This window comes from Polyodon spathula, chromosome 45, assembly GCF_017654505.1.
Source record: "Polyodon spathula isolate WHYD16114869_AA chromosome 45, ASM1765450v1, whole genome shotgun sequence".
In the NCBI taxonomy this organism is placed as follows: domain Eukaryota; kingdom Metazoa; phylum Chordata; class Actinopteri; order Acipenseriformes; family Polyodontidae; genus Polyodon; species Polyodon spathula.
Genome location: NC_054578.1, coordinates 1,996,058 through 2,013,751, shown reverse-complemented (window position 1 = coordinate 2,013,751; position 17,694 = coordinate 1,996,058). Strand labels below are relative to the sequence as shown.

General features: G+C 47.6%; 1 protein-coding gene across 2 annotated transcripts in view; it reads right to left on the bottom strand.

Moving 5' to 3' along the window:
- Window positions 1-6,979: 6,979 nt before the first annotated feature.
- The window catches only part of LOC121305929 (actin cytoskeleton-regulatory complex protein PAN1-like), an 11,187-nt gene continuing 472 nt past the window's right edge, over window positions 6,980-17,694 (bottom strand). The window contains exons 2-12 of one of the 2 annotated variants that reach the window (XM_041237601.1): window positions 17,380-17,485; window positions 16,967-17,085; window positions 15,354-15,503; window positions 13,051-13,144; window positions 12,887-12,960; window positions 12,353-12,505; window positions 11,220-11,936; window positions 10,415-10,542; window positions 8,915-9,039; window positions 7,111-8,138; window positions 6,980-7,021 (exon numbers count right to left, since the gene is read on the bottom strand). In XM_041237601.1, the coding sequence (XP_041093535.1) occupies window positions 7,153-8,138; window positions 8,915-9,039; window positions 10,415-10,542; window positions 11,220-11,936; window positions 12,353-12,481 (2,085 nt within the window). In that variant the 5' untranslated portion in view covers window positions 12,482-12,505; window positions 12,887-12,960; window positions 13,051-13,144; ... (1 more) ...; window positions 16,967-17,085; window positions 17,380-17,485 and the 3' untranslated portion in view covers window positions 6,980-7,021; window positions 7,111-7,152. The remainder of the gene's footprint in view (window positions 7,022-7,110; window positions 8,139-8,914; window positions 9,040-10,414; window positions 10,543-11,219; window positions 11,937-12,352; window positions 12,506-12,886; window positions 12,961-13,050; window positions 13,145-15,353; window positions 15,504-16,966; window positions 17,086-17,379; window positions 17,486-17,694) is intronic. The other variant, XM_041237602.1, reaches the window with a different exon arrangement.

Genomic DNA, 17,694 nt, shown 5'->3' with positions numbered 1-17,694 from the left:
CGGACCTGCGCGGGGTGTCCGTGACCGTCCTGTCCGAGGCCCTCCCTCCCTCCCAGTCCCTCCTCAGCTCCACTAGAAGCAGCCTCCCTTCTCCCAGACGCTCCTCAGCTCCACCACTAGAGCCCGGCCTCCCTCCCTCCCAGGCCCGGCTGCCGCGGGGTGGACCGCAGGCAGTGGCTGTCCGAGTCCCTGCAAGGTCCACTAGAGCAGTCCTTCGTCCCGTCCCTCCTGACCCTCAACGAGAGCCAAACCTGACTCCCTCCCAGTCCCTCCTCGGATCGACACGAGCGTGCGTGTCCCGTGCTGCTGGCCCGTAGCCCTCCTCTGTCCCTCGTCTCGAGATCCCTCGGGGGCGGAGGGGAGGGTCCTTGCCCTCCCTGCCCGATCCCCTTCTCAAGCTCCAAGGAGTCGAGGTGATCTCGGTCGTAGGGAGGGAGGGATGTCCCTGCCCATCAAGTCCCTCCTCATCTCCACTAGAGATCCTCCCTCCCTCGGTCGCCCTCCGGGTGAGAACAGAGGTGATCTCCTCGTCAGGAAGGGAGTGAGGAAGGTCTCAGGGAGAGTCACCTCCCAGGAGTCTCCCCTAGAACCCCTGGTCCCTCCTGATTCCCAGAGATTTTTACACATTTGTTTTCTGTAGCTGTTTTTACTGCTATCCAGTCCCTTTAAGCTCCACTAGAGCCAGCCTTTCTTTATGAAGAATATATTGACCAAGAGATAGACACCTCCCTGCTGGTGGTAGCAGTGGGACTAGAGCCACACCCTCCCCCCCTAGACGAAGATAATTATTATTAGATTTATATAGCGCCTTTCGCAGTCCCTCCTCAGCTCCACAAGAGCCGCCTCCCTCCCTCCAAGTCCCTCCTCAGCTCTCCACTAGAGCCAGCCTGCCCCCTCCCTCCCAGTCCCTCCTCAGCTAACCACTAGAGCACACACTGCCTCCCTCCCTCCCAGTCCCTCCTCAGCTCCACTAGAGCCTCCCTCCCTCCCTCCCAGTCCCTCCTCAGCTCCACTAGAGCCACAGCCTCAGCTCCCACTAAGTAGAGGTGAGGTTACGGCTGGAGACAGTCGAGGGGATGGTATGGCTCAGGTCGAGGAGTCAATCTCGGTCCGTGGCCAGGGAGGGTCAGGGAGCCTCCCGAATCTCGGTCTCACCCTCAGCTCAGGGAGGAGTCTCCCTCGTCGCTAGGGAGGTAGGGGGTCCCTCCTCAGCTCCACTCGTCAGCCCAGGCCTCAGATGCCTCCCTCCCTCCCCAGTCTTCTCCTCAGCTCTAAGCCGCACTAGGGAGCCACTTCCTCCCACTCCACTAGAGCCCACTGTAGGGGGTCAGAGTCGAGTGAATCTCAGTGAAAGTCGAGCCTCCGCAACTAGACACTGGAGCCAGCCTCCCTCCCTCCCTCCCAGTCCCTCCTCAGCTCTAACCACTAGAGCCACACTGCCTCCCTCCCAGTCCCTCCTCAGCTCTAACCACTAGAGCCAGCCTCCCTCCCTCCCAGTCCCTCCTGCTCTCCACTAGAGCCAGCCTCCCTCCCTCCCAGTCCCTCCTCAGCTCCACTAGAGCCACTGCCTCCCTCCCTCCCAGTCCCTTCAGCTCTAAGAGACTAGAGCCACACTGCCAGCCTCCCTCCCTAGATATCCTCAGGAACCACTAGAGCCAGACTGCTCCATCCCCTCCCAGTCCCTCCTCAAATCCAGCTGAGAGCCTCCCTCCCTCCCAGTCATCTCCTCTGCTCTAACCACTAGATCCCACTGCTCCCCCTCCCCCAGTCTCCTCAGCTCCACTATTAGCCGGACCTGCCTCCCTCCCTCCCAGTCACCCCTCCTCAGCTCCACCTAGAGAGCCCAGCCTCCCTCCCTCCCCGTCTCTCCTCAGCTCTACCACTAGAGCCCCACCTCCCTCACCTCCCAGTCCCTCCCAGTCGAGTCCTCAGCTCCACTAGAGCCAGCCTCCCTCCCCCCATCCATCCATTCGCCTCCTCAGCTCCATGAGATCCCTCCCTCCCCCCCCCAGCCTCCCTCCCTCCCAGTCCCTCCTCAGCTCCACTAGAGCCAGCCTCCCTCTCCCAGTCCCTCCTCAGCTCCACTAGAGCCACTGCCTCCCTCCCTCCCTCAGCTCCACTAGAGCCAGCCTCCCTCCCTCCCAGTCCCTCCTCAGCTAACCACTAGAGCCAGCCTCCCTCCCTGTCCTCAGCTCTAACCACTAGAGCCAGCCTCCCTCCCCCACTCCCTGGGTTAAGTCAGTCTTTGACTAGAGCCCAGCCTCCCTCCCTCCCAGTCCCTCCTCAGCTCCACTAGAGCGCCCTCCCGCTCCCGTCGAGGTCAGGGAAGAGTCGAGATTGTGTGATCTCGCCGAGGAGGGAGCCCGTCAGCGCTCCATCCCAGTCCCTCCACAGCCTCCCTCCCTCCCAGTCCCTCATCAGCCAGGGAGGGTCCCGGTCCTCAGCTGAGGAGTCGAGGTGATCTCCGGCGGATGGAGGGAGCCCTCAGGGAGGAGTCCCAGTCCCCCTAGCTCCCCTATCAGGCCCCTCCCTCCCTCCCAGTCTCCCAGGGAGGGAGAGGGTCAGCCTCCCTCCCTCCAGTCCCTCCTCAGCTCCACTACAGCCACAGCCTCCCTCCCTCCCAGTCCCTCCTCAGCTCCACTAGAGCCAGCCTCCCTCCCTCCCAGTCCCTCCTCAGCTCCACTAGAGCCAGCCTCCCTCCCTCCCAGTCCCTCCTCAGCTCCACTAGAGCCAGCCTCCCTCCCTCCCTCCGTCCCCCCCTCCCAGTCCCTCCTCAGCTCCACTAGAGCCAGCCTCCCTCCCTCCCAGTCCCTCCTCAGCTTCACTAGAGCCCGCCTCCCCCCCCTCCTCCCAGTCCCTCCTCAGCCCACCAGTCCCTCCTCAGCTCCACTCCCAGCCCTCCTGCCTCCCTCCCTCCCTCCCTCCAGTCCCTCCTCAGCTCCACTAGAGCCAGCCTCCCTCCCTCCCAGTCCCTCCTCAGCTCCACTAGAGCCAGCCTCCCTCCCTTTTTTTAAACACATTTTGAATGCCATTAAACAAACTATGACCTCAATTTTTGTGATTTTCATGACTGTGTAACTTACTTGAAGTCTTTTAGTTTGGTCTGCATGTATAAATTCCCATATTTTTGAATATAATATCTATTTATTCTTAGGAGCAAATATTGTCAATAAATAGTTGGTAGTTTTTCCTTTTTGTTTTTTTTTTATTTGATTGATAATGTGTAATCATTTTGAACCTCCATTTTCGTCTGCCCCCCCCTAAGAAAAACTATACCCTTGTTCTCCCGGTCGCTGACCGTTCATTGACAGAGCGGGTCTGGTCACAGTGACTCGTCAGGTTTGAAATCGCTGGCTGTGAGCGCCCGAGACAGTGAGCCACAGCCCGCTGCCCGAGCCCAGCCTCCCACACTCTGATCGCACGAAGGCGCCGCTCTCTCACAGACCTGGCATTTATCTGCGATTCTCTCTATCGCTTCTATCGAAGCCCGCAGTTCGACAGCTGGAAACCGCTCCGTATCCAGCAACCAATCAACTCTCTTGCTAGTCAGGCGATTACGAGCTTCGGTCACGGTCGCTCCAGCGTGTCGTGGGCAAGGAGGAACGATCGAGGGATTCAAAAGAAACCAAAAACCATTTCGTCCAGGTCCATCATTTATAGACCTTAATAAACTTCGAAAATAAATGTGTTGCAATAGCGATCAGTTTATTTTGATGCTCGGTGTGTGTGTCTCCTTCTCTCTCATTACACCATGTAACAAATTATTTATTTATTTATTTATTTATTTGTTCCTGGGTAGTAAGGGTTATTTCCTAATTGCTTATGCCTCAAAAGTATAGAAAATGGCTATTATTCCCCACAAACTTTGCTTTTGTGACCAGGACAGTGATATTTCAAAATATCACTATTTCCAATGGGAAAACGGGCAAATGTGTGTATTTTCGTTCACATAAAGTCAGAAAAAAACAACATATGAATCCAAATTAACATGTATTTATACTAAAGTAATACAAAGATGACTACAAAAGATTTAGAATTGAGTAGTTTTTTGAGATTTACGATTATACTGTATTTACAGTATAATGACTGTGAATGAAGAGACGCACACTTGCCCGGGGGGGGGGAGAATCTACAATCAAATATAATAAAAAGAATTTGCTTTTTTTTCAAATTTAAATATTATAAAAACTATATTAAAACTCCAGGCTTATGTTCTAAAGCTCTTTGGCACGAAATATGATTAAAATGTGTTAATTTAAAAAAAAAAAACAGAAAAAAAGCAAAATGTATAGCTGTATGTATATATTTCTGATAATATATTTTGTAGCATTCACACAGTGTCTAGTCTAATTTGTTAAAATTATCGTAGTTAACAAAATTATTAAATGCAGTTCTGGGATGACGAAGGCATTAAAACGTTTCTCTGCTAACTTGACTTTCTCTCTCAGTCTCTTCTGGTTTGGAGTTTCTGATCCAGTGCAGTTCTGGGATGACGAAGGCATTAAAACGTTTTTCTGCTAACTTGACTTTCTCTCTCAGTCTCTTCTGGTTTGGAGTTTCTGATCCAGTGCAGTTCTGGGATGACGAAGGCATTAAAACGTTTCTCTGCTAACTTGACTTTCTCTCTCAGTCTCTTCTGGTTTGGAGTTTCTGATCCAGTGCAGTTCTGGGTGACGAAGGCATTAAAACGTTTCTCTGCTAACTTGACTTTCTCTCTCAGTCTCTTCTGGTTTGGAGTTTCTGATCCAGTGCAGTTCTGGGATGACGAAGGCATTAAAACGTTTCTCTGCTAACTTGACTTTCTCTCTCAGTCTCTTCTGGTTTGGAGTTTCTGATCCAGTGCAGTTCTGGGTGACGAAGGCATTAAAACGTTTCTCTGCTAACTTGACTTTCTCTCTCAGTCTCTTCTGGTTTGGAGTTTCTGATCCAGTGCAGTTCTGGGTGACGAAGGCATTAAAACATTTCTCTGCTAACTTGACTTTCTCTCTCAGTCTCTTCTGGTTTGGAGTTTCTGATCCAGTGCAGTTCTGGGTGACGAAGGCATTAAAACGTTTCTCTGCTAACTTGACTTTCTCTCTCAGTCTCTTCTGGTTTGGAGTTTCTGATCCAGTGCAGTTCTGGGATGACGAAGGCATTAAAACGTTTCTCTGCTAACTTGACTTTCTCTCTCAGTCTCTTCTGGTTTGGAGTTTCTGATCCAGTTGACGAAGGCATTAAAACGTTTCTCTTAACTTGACTTTCTCTCTCAGTCTCTTCTGGTTTGGAGTTTCTGATCCAGTGCAGTTCTGGGTGACGAAGGCATTAAAACGTTTCTCTGCTAACTTGACTTTCTCTCTCAGTCTCTTCTGGTTTGGAGTTTCTGATCCAGTGCAGTTCTGGGTGACGAAGGCATTAAAACGTTTCTCTGCTAACTTGACTTTCTCTCTCAGTCTCTTCTGGTTTGGAGTTTCTGATCCAGTGCAGTTCTGGGTGACGAAGGCATTAAAACGTTTCTCTGCTAACTTGACTTTCTCTCTCAGTCTCTTCTGGTTTGGAGTTTCTGATCCAGTGCAGTTCTGGGTGACGAAGGCATTAAAACGTTTCTCTGCTAACTTGACTTTCTCTCTCAGTCTCTTCTGGAGTTTCTGGCAGTTCTTCATTAAAATCCTGCTAAGACTTTCTCTGCAGTCTCTTCTGGGGTGACGAAGGCATTAAAACGTTTCTCTGCTAACTTGACTTTCTCTCTCAGTCTCTTCTGGTTTAACTCCAGTGCAGTTCTGGGTGACGAACTTTCTCCAGTGCAGTTCTGGGGTGATGAAGGCATTAAAACGTTTCTCTCTAACTTGACTTTCTCTCTCAGTCTCTTCTGGTTTGGAGTTTCTGATCCAGTGCAGTTCTGGGTGACGAAGGCATTAAAACGTTTCTCTGCTAACTTGACTTTCTCTCTCAGTCTCTTCTGGTTTGGAGTTTCTGATCCAGTGCAGTTCTGGGTGACGAAGGCATTAAAACGTTTCTCTGCTAACTTGACTTTCTCTCTCAGTCTCTTCTGGTTTGGAGTTTCTGATCCAGTGCAGTTCTGGGTGACGAAGGCATTAAAACGTTTCTCTGCTAACTTGACTTTCTCTCTCAGTCTCTTCTGGTTTGGAGTTTCTGATCCAGTGCAGTTCTGGGTGACGAAGGCATTAAAACGTTTCTCTGCTAACTTGACTTTCTCTCTCAGTCTCTTCTGGTTTGGAGTTTCTGATCCAGTGCAGTTCTTTCGTTTCTCTGACTTTCTCTCTCAGTCTCTTCTGGTTTGGAGTTTCTGATCCAGTGCAGTTCTGGGATGACGAAGGCATTAAAACGTTTCTCTGCTAACTTGACTTTCTCTCTCAGTCTCTTCTGGTTTGGAGTTTCTGATCCAGTGCAGTTCTGGGGTGACGAAGGCATTAAAACGTTTCTCTGCTAACTTGACTTTCTCTCTCAGTCTCTTCTGGTTTGGAGTTTCTGATCCAGTGCAGTTCTGGGTGACGAAGGCATTAAAACGTTTCTCTGCTAACTTGACTTTCTCTCTCAGTCTCTTCTGGTTTGGAGTTTCTGATCCAGTGCAGTTCTGGGATGACGAAGGCATTAAAACGTTTCTCTGCTAACTTGACTTTCTCTCTCAGTCTCTTCTGGTTTGGAGTTTCTGATCCAGTGCAGTTCTGGGTGACGAAGGCATTAAAACGTTTCTCTGCTAACTTGACTTTCTCTCTCAGTCTCTTCTGGTTTGGAGTTTCTGATCCAGTGCAGTTCTGGGTGACGAAGGCATTAAAACGTTTCTCTGCTAACTTGACTTTCTCTCTCAGTCTCTTCTGGTTTGGCGTTTCTGATCCAGTGCAGTTCTGGGTGACGAAGGCATTAAAACGTTTCTCTGCTAACTTGACTTTCTCTCTCAGTCTCTTCTGGTTTGGAGTTTCTGATCCAGTGCAGTTCTGGGATGACGAAGGCATTAAAACGTTTCTCTGCTAACTTGACTTTCTCTCTCAGTCTCTTCTGGTTTGGAGTTTCTGATCCAGTGACTGGGTGTCGATCTCCAGTCCGCTCTCTGCATGGCAAGAGTCTAAGAACGACTGAAGAGAGACTAGAGGTACCAAGAAGGAGAGACTCTCTCTCTCTCCTCTCTCTCTCTCTCTCTTTTTGATGGTTATGACATCACAGACTGGTGTGCAGCACTGTCAGACGGCTGTCTTCAAAAGCCGAGCTCTCACTGGCTGTTAGGTTCCCCTCACAGAACCCTGAATCCGGACTGGCTAACTCCTGGCCAGGTCCCGCCCCTTTTCGGATGTAAAACAGGATCCCGTTGGCTCTCTGCTGGCCGGGTCGTTCTGCTGCAGTGTCTCCTGAGCTCTGATTGGCTAGATCTCTGGTTTCTGGTTCCTGATTAGCCGGTTTGACAAAAGCGTTGTTCTTTTCTGCCGCTGTGATTTGATTGGCTGGTTTGTCAGAGCTGAAGACTTGATAGGTCGTTATTTCTTCCAGGATGTGAATTTCTTTGGGCGGCAGTTTGAGGTCTTCGATTTCATTGGCCGAGGTTTTCCTCCCTTCAATTTCATTGGTCGGAAGTTTGCAGCTTTCTTCCATTTCGTTGGGCGCCGTTTCCAAGCCTTCAGTTTCATTGGTCGCCACATTTTTGTCTTTATTCTGATTGGACGACACATCAGTCCCTTCCATTTCATTGGACGGCATTTTGCATTTGAGCCGAATCTGATTGGGCGAGCCGTCTCTCCCTCGAATTTGACTGGCCGACATTTCAAGGCCTTCGGTTAGATTGGGTGAAACGTTAGTCCCTTCGTTTTCGCTGGCCGTCGATCTGGAGTCCGGTTGAATCTGATTGGGCGAGGCACCCCCCCCTTGATTACCCCCAGCTGGCATTTCCAGCCCTTCGTTCTGATTGGTGGCCGTCTCTGAGCTCGGACTCCTATTGGCTGGCCCTTCTGAGATACGCAGGAGCTGATTGGGGGGTTGTCCTGTGGTCTCCTGTCGCTCGGGTGCAGCGTGAGATGGAGGCGGGGTGTTGGGGGCGGGGCTAGGGTCCCCGAAATTCAGGGAACCCCGAATTTCATTCTTCTCTCTCTCAGTAAGCTTCCAAAAATCTTCATCTTCGCCATCAGAGTCACTACGTTCCAATAAAGACTGAGCTGAGAGAAGAGAGAGAGAATTCAACAATAATAATAATAATAATAATAATATATGTATTTTTATATAGCGCCTTTCACAGTGGACCCCCGTGACGTGCATACCCACAGGGGTGACTTTGCCCTGACATTTTGTCTCGCGTTTTTTGAAGTGTGTTTTGCATGTTGGTTAATTTGACCCTGAAATTAATTCTAACGAGAGGAGGAAATTCCACTAAAAGTGAGTTTTGGGTATCGAGTGAAAACACCACATGAAATAATTAAAAATATATATTATTATTTAGTGAAAAAACACATAGAAATATTTATTGAATTTACATTGAAATGAGTTTAAAATATATAGTGAATTTACATTGCAATGAGTTGAAAATATTTATTGAATTTTTATTGAAATTAGTTTAAAATATTGAATTTACATTAAAATGAGTTTTAAATATTTATTAAATGTACATTAAAATTAGTTTTCAATATATATTGCATTTTTATTGAAATGAGTTTTCAATATTTATTGATTTTTACATTGAAATTAGTAGAAAATATTTATTGAATTTACATTGAAATTGGTTTAAAATATATATTGAATTTCTATTGAAATTAGTTTTGAAAATATATAGAATTTCTATTGAAATGAGTTTTCAATATATATTGAATTTTTATTGAAATGAGTTTTCAATATATATTGAATTTCTATTGAAATTAGTTTTCAATATATATATTGAATTTCTATTTTACTACTTTATATCTCTAATGCAAAAACACGTTGCTTAGGTCTGACTGACCGGCCATCTCACGACTCCTCCTCGAAGCCTCATTGGCCAGCGTGAAAGAGAGGCTGATGATGCGCTCCCTCTCCCCGTCGCCCTCTAGCGGAATCAGTGAGGTACTGCACCTCTCCGGAGCTACACTGAGAGAGAGGGGAAAGAAGAGATATATAGACTAATAGCTTTATTACACTGTCTTTAACAATGCTTCCCTGTGCTTTACCAGACCTCTCTGTGCTTTACAATGCTTCCCTGTACTTTACCAGACCTCTCTGTGCTTTACAATGCTTCCCTGTGCTTTACCAGACCTCTCTGTGCTTTACAATGCTTCCCTGTGCTTTACCAGACCTCTCTGTGCTTTACAATGCTTCCCTGTGCTTTACCAGACCTCTCTGTGCTTTACAATGCTTCCCTGTGCTTTACCAGACCTCTCTGTGCTTTACAATGCTTCCCTGTGCTTTACCAGACCTCTCTGTGCTTTACAATGCTTCCCTATGCTTTACCAGACCTCTCTGTGCTTTACAATGCTTCCCTGTGCTTTACCAGACCTCTCTGTGCTTTACAATGCTTCCCTGTGCTTTACCAGACCTCTCTGTGCTTTACAATGCTTCCCTATGCTTTACCAGACCTCTCTGTGCTTTACAATGCTTCCCTGTGCTTTACCAGACCTCTCTGTGCTTTACAATGCTTCCCTGTGCTTTACCAGACCTCTCTGTGCTTTACAATGCTTCCCTGTGCTTTACCAGACCTCTCTGTGCTTTACAATGCTTCCCTGTGCTTTACCAGACCTCTCTGTGCTTTACAATGCTTCCCTGTGCTTTACCAGACCTCTCTGTGCTTTACAATGCTTCCCTGTGCTTTACCAGACCTCTCTGTGCTTTACAATGCTTCCCTATGCTTTACCAGACCTCTCTGTGCTTTACAATGCTTCCCTGTGCTTTACCAGACCTCTCTGTGCTTTACAATGCTTCCCTGTGCTTTACCAGACCTCTCTGTGCTTTACAATGCTTCCCTATGCTTTACCAGACCTCTCTGTGCTTTACAATGCTTCCCTGTGCTTTACCAGACCTCTCTGTGCTTTACAATGCTTCCCTGTGCTTTACCAGACCTCTCTGTGCTTTACAATGCTTCCCTGTGCTTTACCAGACCTCTCTGTGCTTTACAATGCTTCCCTGTGCTTTACCAGACCTCTCTGTGCTTTACAATGCTTCCCTATGCTTTACCAGACCTCTCTGTGCTTTACAATGCTTCCCTGTGCTTTACCAGACCTCTCTGTGCTTTACAATGCTTCCCTGTGCTTTACCAGACCTCTCTGTGCTTTACAATGCTTCCCTGTGCTTTACCAGACCTCTCTGTGCTTTACAATGCTTCCCTGTGCTTTACCAGACCTCTCTGTGCTTTACAATGCTTCCCTGTGCTTTACCAGACCTCTCTGTGCTTTACAATGCTTCCCTGTGCTTTACCATGCTTTCTCACACTGTGCTGTTACTGTGAGACTCGTCTCTCTCTGTCTCTCACCTCTTCGTCACCATGCTTCGGATTTTGTCCACTTTTCTCTGCTTGACCGCAATCTCTTCAGGGGTCAGGGACAGGTCAGGGTCGGAGTTCAGGAAAGGGGCACGCACGATGACCTTTGGGGGACAGTGCTGAGAGGGAGAGGGAGAGGAGAGAGAGAGGGAGAGGTCAAAATAATAATGGTTGTGTATTACACTGAGGGGCAATGGCAGCACAAGCATAGGGCAGCTGCAATGGGATGCCATTGGTAGAATGAGACCACAGTGTGCTAACTATCCCCTCAATGATCTTCAATGGCAATGCAGACACACAGACAGGGGCTCTGCAATGGCAATGCAATAATGGTTGTGTATTACACTGAGGGGCAATGGCAGCACAAGCATAGGGCAGCTGCAATGGGATGCCATTGGTAGAATGAGACCACAGTGTGCTAACTATCCCCTCAATGATCTTCAATGGCAATGCAGGCACACAGGCAGGGGCTCTGCAATGGCAATGCAATAATGGTTGTGTATTACACTGAGGGGCAATGGCAGCACAAGCATAGGGCAGCTGCAATGGGATGCCATTGGTAGAATGAGACCACAGTGTGCTAACTATCCCCTCAATGATCTTCAATGGCAATGCAGACACACAGGCAGGGGCTCTGCAATGGCAATGCAATAATGGTTGTGTATTACACTGAGGGGCAATGGCAGCACAAGCATAGGGCAGCTGCAATGGGATGCCATTGGTAGAATGAGACCACAGTGTGCTAACTATCCCCTCAATGATCTTCAATGGCAATCCATACATTTTATATACATACCCTCTCTCTCCTCATCTCTCTCTCTCCCTCTCCTCCTCTCTCTCTCTCCGCTCGCTGGATCCTCCCATTACCCAGCCTGCCCCCTGTCAGAGCTAGCCCCGCCCTCGCTTCCAGTTTCTCTGCAGGCAGGTTGATGGACGACCCCGAGCTGCTTGAGGTCCTCGTTGTGGCGCAGGCAGGCAGTGGAGAGGGAAGCTCCGCTTGGGTCCTGCTTCTGGTGTAAACGGGCAACGGGGAGGGCGGCCCAGATTTTTGGGTCCTGAACTGTGTTTTTCGCTCTGGCGGAGTCAAGGACGCTTCTCCCTGGGTCCTGTATGCTGTTATTTGTTCTGGCATTTTTGGGGTCCTGAAAGATGTCATCTGTTCAGGCAGTGATGTGGCCGACCGTCCCTCTCTTCTAGATTCTGTTTGCAGCTCAGGCAGGGTGGAGGGCACCTTACTTGGGGTCCTAAATGATGTTATCTCCTCGGGCAGCGAGGTGGCCGCCTGTCTCTGGGTTTTTTGCTCAGGCGGGGTGGAGGGCACCTCCCTAGGGGTCCTGCGAGTCGCTGTCGGTTCGGGCAGAGCAGCGGGCAGCCCCGAGGGGTCCTCAAGAGAGACGCGGCGAGCCGTGAGGGTCGAGGGCAGGAAGGAGGTCCTGACCAGCGTTACCCGGCAACCGTCTGTGACATCACAGCCAGAGGAGACAACGAGATCGCCTGCGGCAACATGACTCAACTAGAGAGAAGAGAGGAGAGAGAGGAGAGGAGAGAGAGAGAGGAGAGGAGAGGAGGAGAGAGAGAGGAGAGGAGAGAGAGAGGAGAGAGAGAGAGAGAGGAGAGAGAGAGAGAGAGAGAGAGAGAGAGAGAGAGAGAGAGAGAGAGAGAGAGAGAGAGAGAGAGAGAGGAGAGAGGAGAGAGAGAGAGAGGAGAGAGAGAGAGAGGAGAGAGAGAGAGAGAGAGGAGAGAGAGGAGAGGAGGGAGAGGAGAGAGAGGAGAGAGAGAGAGAGGAGAGAGAGAGAGGAGAGAGAGAGAGAGAGGAGAGAGATATTGCTGAGAGATAGGAGAGACAGGAGATTAGAGATACAGAGACACACAGCTATAAGGTTAGATAGATAGATAGATAGATAGACAGATAGACAAGCACACACACACCTGCTCCCTTTGCTGTGGTGACCGTCTGCCCTGGCTGTGATTGGCCGGGCCGCTGTTCCTCAGTCTCTCCTCATTGGCCAACCTCTCCTGGTTCCTCCTCATCCTCTCTCTTTGCTCCTCAGCACTCATACGACCCCTGCGCGACCCCACTTCCTGTCGAGGGGGGCGGGGGAACAGAAGCAGGTCTTACTGTATTCTGAATCGGTACAGCCCTGACTATAGGACTACAGCTCCCAGCATGCCTCTGCACCCGCGGGCCACAGCAAGGGATGCTGGGAGCTGTAGTTCTTTAACTCTAGCACTCTGGCTGTGGTCTTGTATTACAATAAAAACCATTTAAACACCAGCTGCCTGCCGTAGACTCATGTCGGCTCATCTTTAGATTAGCGAAGGCGCCATGTAGTGCACAGCTAGTGTATTGCCGGCAAAACAAAATGATATCTGTCTGTCTCTTCTGTTATCCAATCTCAATCACGCTAAAATATCCCATTTCTACCACCAGTATACTGTATAGGGTGACTAACTTTTTCTTACCTTGCCTGCAGGTTCACTCAGTGTCCAGGAGGGGGTGCTGTGGCTAGGGAGAGACACTGGGCAGACTGGGAATACTGGGGGGAGAGAGAAAGGGAGAGACATTCAATCAAAACATCTATCAGAAAACACACACGGATAGACAGACAGACAGACAGTATAGTTACCTTATTCTTGTTCTTGATGAAAGACAGACAGATTTCTGCTTGAATGACGAGACAGAGGTGGAATCTGTTCACTGTAATAGGACCTTAGAGGAGACTGAGAGAGGAGAGGAGACATTCTTAATAAACCCTAACATTTACTTTAATATACAGCACTAGACCCTGATATTGATGAGATCCAGCCCTCTGAAATGTCTTTATAATATACAGCACTAGACCCTGATATTGATGAGATCCAGCCCTCTGAAATGTCTTTATAATATACAGCACTAGACCCTGATATTGATGAGATCCAGCCCTCTGAAATGTCTTTATAATATACAGCGCTAGACCCTGATATTGATGAGACCCAGCCCTCTGAAATGTCTTTATAATATACAGCGCTAGACCCTGATATTGATGAGATCCAGCCCTCTGAAATGTCTTTATAATATACAGCGCTAGACCCTGATATTGATGAGACACAGCCCTCTGAAATGTCTTTATAATATACAGCGCTAGACCCTGATATTGATGAGATCCAGCCCTCTGAAATGTCTTTATAATATACAGCGCTAGACCCTGATATTGATGAGATCCAGCCCTCTGAAATGTCTTTATAATATACAGCGCTAGACCCTGATATTGATGAGATCCAGCCCTCTGAAATGTCTTTATAATATACAGCGCTAGACCCTGATATTGATGAGATCCAGCCCTCTGAAATGTCTTTATAATATACAGCACTAGACCCTGATATTGATGAGATCCAGCCCTCTGAAATGTCTTTATAATATACAGCACTAGACCCTGATATTGATGAGATCCAGCCCTCTGAAATGTCTTTATAATATACAGCACTAGACCCTGATATTGATGAGATCCAGCCCTCTGAAATGTCTTTATAATATACAGCACTAGACCCTGATATTGATGAGATCCAGCCCTCTGAAATGTCTTTATAATATACAGCGCTAGACCCTGATATTGATGAGACACAGCCCTCTGAAATGTCTTTATAATATACAACGCTAGACCCTGATATTGATGCGATCCCTGCCCTCTGAAATGTCTTTATAATATACAGCACTAGACCCTGATATTGATGAGACACAGCCCTCTGAAATGTCTTTATAATATACAGCGCTAGACCCTGATATTGATGAGATCCAGCCCTCTGAAATGTCTTTATAATATACAGCGCTAGACCCTGATATTGATGAGATCCAGCCCTCTGAAATGTCTTTATAATATACAGCGCTAGACCCTGATATTGATGAGATCCAGCCCTCTGAAATGTCTTTATAATATACAGCACTAGACCCTGATATTGATGAGATCCAGCCCTCTGAAATGTCTTTATAATATACAGCACTAGACCCTGATATTGATGAGACACAGCCCTCTGAAATGTCTTTATAATATACAGCACTAGACCCTGATATTGATGAGACCCAGCCCTCTGAAATGTCTTTATAATATACAGCGCTAGACCCTGATATTGATGAGATCCAGCCCTCTGAAATGTCTTTATAATATACAGCACTAGACCCTGATATTGATGAGATCCAGCCCTCTGAAATGTCTTTATAATATACAGCGCTAGACCCTGATATTGATGAGACACAGCCCTCTGAAATGTCTTTATAATATACAGCACTAGACCCTGATATTGATGAGATCCAGCCCTCTGAAATGTCTTTATAATATACAGCGCTAGACCCTGATATTGATGAGATCCAGCCCTCTGAAATGTCTTTATAATATACAGCGCTAGACCCTGATATTGATGAGATCCAGCCCTCTGAAATGTCTTTATAATATACAGCGCTAGACCCTGATATTGATGAGACCCAGCCCTCTGAAATGTCTTTATAATATACAGCGCTAGACCCTGATATTGATGAGACACAGCCCTCTGAAATGTCTTTATAATATACAGCGCTAGACCCTGATATTGATGAGATCCAGCCCTCTGAAATGTCTTTATAATATACAGCGCTAGACCCTGATATTGATGAGACACAGCCCTCTGAAATGTCTTTATAATATACAGCGCTAGACCCTGATATTGATGAGATCCAGCCCTCTGAAATGTCTTTATAATATACAGCGCTAGACCCTGATATTGATGAGACACAGCCCTCTGAAATGTCTTTATAATATACAGCACTAGACCCTGATATTGATGAGACATTATAGTACCTCTTTAACATTGTGGACTACAACTCCCAGCACCCTTTGCTAATGCTTCCAGTGCAGAGGCATGCTGGGAGCTGTAGTTTGCATTCTGATTCTGTCTGTTCCCTCCAGCCTCTTTGACTTACCTCTTTCTCTGATTTGCTGTCCAGACACTCAAGCCCCGCCTCTCTCCTCTTATTGGCCATTAGCTCAGCCTTGTGGGATGTCTTTCGTGGCCACCCATGATGCTCCACTGGCAAAGGGGGGCGGGGTGGAGTTTCATCTAACCCCGCCTTCTTTTTAAAAAACAATCAGTACTTAATATAAACATTATATCTGGCTCCTCCCCTTTTAAAAGGAGCGCTGACCATCCTTAAAATCAGCACAGCTGTAAAGAGGTCTATAGGAAAGAGATCTCCTCTCTCCACACTGCAGAGCTGCATAGATGTCTATAGGAAAGAGATCTCCACTCTCAACACTGCAGAGCTGTATAGAGGTCTATAGGAAAGAGATCTCCACTCTCCACACTGCAGAGCTGTATAGAGGTCTATAGGAAAGAGATCTCCACTCTCAACACTGCAGAGCTGTATAGAGGTCTATAGGAAAGAGATCTCCACTCTCAACACTGCAGAGCTGTATAGAGGTCTATAGGAAAGAGATCTCCACTCTCAACACTGCAGAGCTGTATAGAGGTCTATAGGAAAGAGATCTCCACTCTCCACACTGCAGAGCTGTATAGAGGTCTATAGGAAAGAGATCTCCACTCTCAACACTGCAGAGCTGTATAGAGGTCTATAGGAAAGAGATCTCCACTCTCAACACTGCAGAGCTGTATAGAGGTCTATAGGAAAGAGATCTCCACTCTCAACACTGCAGAGCTGTATAGAGGTCTATAGGAAAGAGATCTCCACTCTCAACACTGCAGAGCTGTATAGAGGTCTATAGGAAAGAGATCTCCACTCTCAACACTGCAGAGCTGTATAGAGGTCTATAGGAAAGAGATCTCCACTCTCAACACTGCAGAGCTGTATAGAGGTCTATAGGAAAGAGATCTCCACTCTCAACACTGCAGAGCTGTATAGAGGTCTATAGGAAAGAGATCTCCACTCTCAACACTGCAGAGCTGTATAGAGGTCTATAGGAAAGAGATCTCCACTCTCAACACTGCAGAGCTGTATAGAGGTCTATAGGAAAGAGATCTCCACTCTCAACACTGCAGAGCTGTATAGAGGTCTATAGGAAAGAGATCTCCACTCTCAACACTGCAGAGCTGTATAGAGGTCTATAGGAAAGAGATCTCCACTCTCAACACTGCAGAGCTGTATAGAGGTCTATAGGAAAGAGATCTCCACTCTCAACACTGCAGAGCTGTATAGAGGTCTATAGGAAAGAGATCTCCACTCTCAACACTGCAGAGCTGTATAGAGGTCTATAGGAAAGAGATCTCCACTCTCAACACTGCAGAGCTGTATAGAGGTCTATAGGAAAGAGATCTCCACTCTCCACACTGCAGAGCTGTATAGAGGTCTATAGGAAAGAGATCTCCACTCTCAACACTGCAGAGCTGTATAGAGGTCTATAGGAAAGAGATCTCCACTCTCAACACTGCAGAGCTGTATAGAGGTCTATAGGAAAGAGATCTCCACTCTCAACACTGCAGAGCTGTATAGAGGTCTATAGGAAAGAGATCTCCGCTCTCCACACTGCAGAGCTGTATTGAGGTCTATAGGAAAGATAACTCAATACATTTCATAATTACCATAGAATGTTCCTTTTGAGAACTAGCTTGTCTGGGGCTAAGAGCAAGGGTTGATTGGATAGGAGCACCAGGATGTAGGATGTTTCTCTGGAGGACTGGAGAAGGAGGCATTCCAGTAACTATGGTAACAGAAACATAAAAAACCAAAACTTTATTAGTTTTAGCTGACAGACAGACAGTGGCTAGCATTATTTCGTGGTCAACTATACCCTAAATGATCTTCAATGGCAATGCAGACAGAGAGACAGACAGAGAGACAGACAAAGAGATAGACAGAGAGACAGACAGTGGCACTGCAATAATGGTTCTGTTATTGTATGTATCAATGGTTCTATACATATGTATTCAATATAATACATAATTACACTAACATATACAATACAGAGCTATTGAATCAACCAATCACAACGCACTGTGCCTGGGTGACTCCATGGTGACCCGGAAGTTGTCCTTGTTGACTCGCAGCCCAGACAGGATGTCATCCATCATCCAGAGCTCTCTGTGTGCCTCGGTCTGTTCCTGAGAGAGAGAGAGAGAGAAGCGTTAACCAAGACCGATAAGGGAACAGGCGCCATGTTGGCTCTAAGCTGGAGCCCAGGCCCCATTGTGAGCTATGGAGAACCAAGATCCAAAATGGCCGAGAGAGGGTGCAGTTTCCTGTCATAGTAGACAACGCTTCATTTAATATTTCCCATCGCCTTATAGAATATAGACCTGGAGACACACAC